Source organism: Capsicum annuum, chromosome 10 (assembly GCF_002878395.1).
Source record: "Capsicum annuum cultivar UCD-10X-F1 chromosome 10, UCD10Xv1.1, whole genome shotgun sequence".
Lineage (NCBI taxonomy): Eukaryota > Viridiplantae > Streptophyta > Magnoliopsida > Solanales > Solanaceae > Capsicum > Capsicum annuum.
In genome coordinates this window covers 189,663,907-189,669,711 of record NC_061120.1, presented here as the reverse complement: position 1 = coordinate 189,669,711, position 5,805 = coordinate 189,663,907, and the positions used below count along the sequence as shown (strand labels likewise).

Sequence of the window (5,805 nt, the reverse complement as noted above, 5' to 3'; positions counted from 1 at the left end):
ACTAGCACCAACACAAGTGATATCCACACTTGTTTATAAGGAGTTCACCTTGCAAGACTCTCTCTCTAGAGCTCTCAAAATATCATCAAAGTTATGAGAAAATAACCTAACATGTTCTATTTATAGCCTAGGTTACAACTTAATACAAAATGACTAGAATGCCCTTAATGAGACATGGCTAAGGGGTGGTCTTGGAGTGTGCATTTGGGGCAGCTTTGGAGTGTTAGGGACTTGTCCTCTACAATTCAAAGCTTGTTCCATTGGTTAAGTAGCCCATGAGCTCAAGTCTCAATATTTTAGTCTACAATCACGACTGTACTTGTATCATAATCCAACCTATGCGATTGGGGATTCCATGAAGTAGGTTCATATGGGTAATAATAAGACGATATTGACACTGCACACTTACTGAGAGTGCTTGAACTGCTACTAAAGTTAATGGATGAGTTATTAACTCTTGATGAATTCATACTCCTTGTGGATGGTGTATTTAAAGCAGTATACACTTGATGAATTCACCTATATTAGAAGTGGCATGAGGTCGTTCTTGTGAGACTTTTGGCCTTAGTCTCTAAAGCTCTCATGAATACCAGGCACGTGCATGGTCTGTCGACACAAAATCGCGTTGAACAACAAAATTACAGTCAAAATGTGATTAATAAAATCTCTGGCTTACAACAAGAATTCTTCAGTTCATAGAAATACTATATCTCACTGATAATTTTGTATGTTAAATTTTATTGATCTAAGTTTGGTTCATAGTCTAGAAGACACCAAACCTACTACATTTTGTCCATGCAAATCCAACAAGTTAAAATGTTTTTTTCTATAAATTATTTTTGAAATAATGTGAGGATTATAGAAAAATTATTTGTTTCTTTCAAAATAATTTATTGTGTATTTGAAAAGTCATGGATAATATTTCTTTACTTGAAAAGAAGTATAATTGATAATGCATACATACTATTAATTTTGCCACTTGGCCAACACTTTTCACCAACATGTTAAGAGTGGTTCTTCTCAAATTGGTTGGAAGACAAGTGTCCTAACACTTGTGAAAATCTCACTTACTTTCAATTTACTTTACTTTAATTTCTTACACCTCTTTCACCCCTTTCTTTTATTATTATATTTTTAACAAAAGGGCTTTATTAGTTATACCTCTATCTAAATTAACTTGTTGGTATTTGTATTAATAATTTTGTTGATTCTTTTATCTCTGGTTAATTAGGGAAGACTTATTTAACTCAAAATATACTCTAATTAATCAGAGAAGTGTTTATTTAATCCTAGGAAAATATTTCACACTGCTGAAATAGTTTCTAAGGACAGTGTCTAGCACGACTCAAGTATAATTAATGTAATATCGTAGTAATATTTATTTAATATTCACTATTTTTAATTTGTCAATAAGAAATTTTATCACTGTTATAATTATTATTTCAGTTATAATATTATTATATTTAGTATTATTATTATTATACATTGTTATGTTATTGTACTGCTAAAATTATTATTGTTATATTATCATTTTATTAACAGTTAAATATTATTATTATTATTATTATTATTATTATTATTATTATTATTTTATCATTATTCTCCAGCTGCAACAATCTTAGTTACAATTCTTTTAGTGGAAAAATTCCTACCAATTTAACGAACTGCAAGGAACTTAGAGAACTTCATCTACACTATCACTCACAGGAGGCATCCCACGTAGGTTAGGAAACTTTTCATCTGTAGAGTCCTTGACCTTTCGGGTAATAGGATGTTGGATGCCTAGATAATCTGTTAGTATTTCATGTGAACTCAAATGAATTATCTGGTACCATCCCTCTGTTGCGAACTCAGGATTTGAAGATAGGGGGTATCATTATCTTTAACTTCTTACGATCAACTTTGGACTTGTACTGTTATTTGTCGGAATGACATCATATTTTTGTTGGCACTAAGTTGAGAAATTTTTTCTTGGCTTTGAGCTTGGAGTGAATTTTGAGGAAAATAATTTAATTTTTAGGGATTCAGGAATTGGGGGAGAAAAATACGTGTGGGTAATGGGATTGGAAATTGGGATTTGGGAATAGAACATTTCATTGGTTATTAATTTAATTAATTATTAAAATAATAGTGTGGTGGGTCAAATCTAACATTCTAATGATATGGAATAATTAAATATAAAAGAAAATATTGTATTTGTAAAGGTCAAAAATAACAAAGTGGGGCCAGATGAGGTGGCAAGTAAAGAAAGGAATTTGTAGAAAAAAACAATACCCCCATCTAGGATCAAACCCGCGACGTCGGGGCATCAATGACGCACACAATTGAGCTTAGAACCAAATCAAATGAAGTTTAAACTCTGTATCTATGACTTTGAACTTTAAGTTCAATCCAACTGATAAACATCAACAAAATGAAATTCAAACTATTTTATGAAAAGTAGCAAAATCAAATGTTAAAAACTTCAACACAAGTTCAACCAACTTATGAACTATCAAAATGAAGTCACAAGAACTTCAAACACAAGTTCAATCAGTTGAAGAACTATCAATATAAAGTTTAAACTATTTTATGAAAAAATAGTAAAAACAACTTTAAGAAAAAAATGAAACAAAAAGATTCAAGTCCACCGAATTCACGGTGTGTCCTTAAGGAAATTATTCCCCTCAAAGTACCCGAGGTTACTATCCTCCCAGGATAAAATGAATCACTTCGACAGAATAGCGATACCTCAAATTCTGTCGAACTACGAACGCACTCAACGACCGCAAATCACATAAGAGTTTTTCAAGAAAGAAGAGTATTTTTTCATCAAAATTTCATGTCTATAGGTGAGAAAAAATTCAGATATTTATAGTGTGTTGCTTCATGAAGAGAAGCAAAGGTTCAAAAAGGTGCACCCCTTCATACAGGTGCAAATTTTCGGAAAAGTCACAACCCATTGAAAAAGGTCATAACTATTCAACCCGAAAAAGTGCCTACTCAAATGACATCCTTTCTCTTGGTGTCTTTTCGAAAAAAAACACCTTTTCATTTTTCATTCACACCTTTTAAAAACCCAACACAAGGTACAAACATTACCTGTTTATTTTCATCTTTCATACTTCCTATATCAAACCTTGATGTGAATATTGAACAGTGAACTAATATGCCAGAATTAAACCATTGCAATGCTAATTATCAAACAGGTTACCTAAAGTGAACCCTCTTTTCGTTATAAGTTGTAGTGTTTGATAGAGTTTATCCTGCTAATCCAAAGTCAACAGAATTTTTTGACAGATATATCCCTTCGATTCAAATAGGCAAGAACAGCACATCTGATAGCCATATCTGTTAAATAAAGTCTATTTGAAACTATCAAACCTATAAACTCTATAGGCAAGTAGGACATTTTGCAAGCATTTTCTCGTGGACTTTATGGACATTTTTTATTCTTCACGCAGTCATAGCCTTGCAAATCGATATTTGAACATGTGATCAATCCACAGATACCAATCGAAAATGCATAGGCACTTAAAGCAAGTACGTGTTCAAGAATGTAAGTGACCATGTCTCCCTATACGAAAATGATGTTTTCTTATAAATTCGTAGCTTGCTTTTACCTCGTTTAGCTTGACCACTCTTCTCCGTCATACTAAACATGTAACATACAATAAAAACACCATAAGTACTCTATTTTTCTCAATTATCATAATAAAAACTAAAGTAAAAAAGCACAGAGCGATCGATAAAATACCTACTTATAACTATTCCAAACTTTATTAAGCGTGAAAAAGCTCATTATTTGATTCTGCACTATTAAGCAGATTTAAGTGCTAATACATGCATATTTGAATTTTGAATCAATAATATTTAGAAGCCTCCCTCTTCCCTAAGTTCAGTGGCGGATCCAGGATTTAAAAAGAGTGGGTGCTTACTACAGAAAAAAATAAAAAATCACGTACACCTAACCAACTTCTTGTTTAATGGGTGCTTTTATATAATTTATACCCATTTTCGAATATTTTTTATATAATTATACCTATTTCGCTTCAAGTTTAGTAGGTGCCGGAGCACCCAAAGTTGATGTGTAAGTCCGCCCCTGCCTAAGTTTCTTAGGTCTGAAAAAAAATTAAATCCTCCAGGATCAGATATACTATACAGAGGTAATTCTGGAGATAATCAACTAATATTTGATCGAGGACTTAGATTCTCGACTAGGTACTTGTTTTGTGTGCCGATTCATTTTCTATATATTGGTATCCATGGATTCATCACAAGTTCAAATATGGATAGTTAACTTTGCCACCACTACTCAGGATCGTGTGAAGAATGAAAAATATTCATTAAGTCCATGAGATGATGTTTGCAAATATAATCATGAATTGAACCAGATTGATACATTCATTTATCATGGACAAAGCCAGAACATCGGACGCAAATGGAGGATGGCCAAATAATTTTTCATATCTTGTCCTAAATATCCAAAGGACCTATCTGGAGCAGCTGCTAGCAGAAAACAAAAAATAGCAACATCAAAATACAACATCAGTGGCTAAATCTGAAGTGACAGATGAGTAAAAGCAGTCATGTTAGGAAATTAAGATTTATCTAAAAATTTCTAATTAGAAGATATTTTTTTATAGTAAAAACTCCTAGATATTAGATATTTTTTTGGAATAGGTTCTTCTTGAATATCTTAGTGTAGTATCTTGAATAAATATTTTGTAGAATTATCTAGATATTCTAGAGTAGTAGAAGATAAGAATCACTAGATTTTTCTTGTAGATGTATCTAGAAGGATATCTTGAATCATTAATACACTAGTATAAATAGGAGGAACATTGTGTATTTGTAACCACCTAGAAAAATTGAAAACACTCCATAAAAGTTTCAACTTCTCCTTTGTTTCACTGCAATCTTTTTTGTAGCAATTTACAGCTGCATCATTTTTCACTATTTCAACTTGTTTTTTCAATCTTTCTTTCACTTTTTTTGACATAGTATTAGAGCCCATTTCTTACAGGATCTGAATCTGTTTTTTTGTTGATTGGCTCATCTTATTTTTAGCTCCTTTTTTCTTGGATCTCTTTGCTAAAAACATGGCACCAGAAAATCAACCAACAACGGGTCCTCCAATTTTCTTGAGGGAGAATTACCATATTTGGGCTATTAAAATGAAGGCTTATTTGAAGGCTCTCAACTTGTGGGATGTTATTGAGAGAGGAGAACTTGATGTCCAGCTATTGACAAACAACCCAACTCTCAATGATACCAAAAAGCATGATGAGTTGGTGACTAGATCTCCAAGAGCTCTCATTTGCATACATTCAAGCCTTACGAAAGTGATATTTATAAGGATTATGGCTTGTGAGATAGCCAAAGAAGCCTGGGATAAGCAAAAGGACGAGTTTGAAGGCAACAACAGAGTTAAGTCTGTTAAGGTCTTAGCTTTGAAGAGGGAGTTTGAGCTCTTAAATATGAAGGATTCGGATAATATGAAAGAATACTCTTCCAAGCTGATGTATATTGTGAACCAAATAAGGATACTTGGTGAAAACTTTTTAGATCAGAAAGTTGTTAAGAATATCATGGTCGGCCTTCCGAACAAGTTTGAATAAAAAATCTCAGCTATTGAAGAGTCTTGTGACTTGACTACTTTTTCAATAGCTGAGCTAATCTCTAAATTGCAAATCTAAGAGCAATGGGTAACTATGAGAAGTGAAGGGACAGTCGAAGATGCCTTTCAAGTAAGGCATAAATTCAAGCAACAAAAGAAAGGCAGAAAAGTCTCTTCAGACCACTCTGGAGAGGTGAAATCTGGTG

At 32.7% G+C, this 5,805-nt stretch overlaps 1 protein-coding gene across 1 annotated transcript; it reads left to right on the top strand.

Annotated features, from left to right (window-relative positions):
* Nucleotides 1-5,081: 5,081 nt before the first annotated feature.
* Nucleotides 5,082-5,600, top strand: LOC107852893. Its single transcript, XM_016697931.2, has one exon. The coding sequence runs from the start codon at nt 5,082-5,084 to the stop codon at nt 5,598-5,600; it is 519 nt and encodes a 172-aa protein (XP_016553417.2).
* The last annotated feature ends 205 nt before the right edge of the window (nt 5,601-5,805 follow it).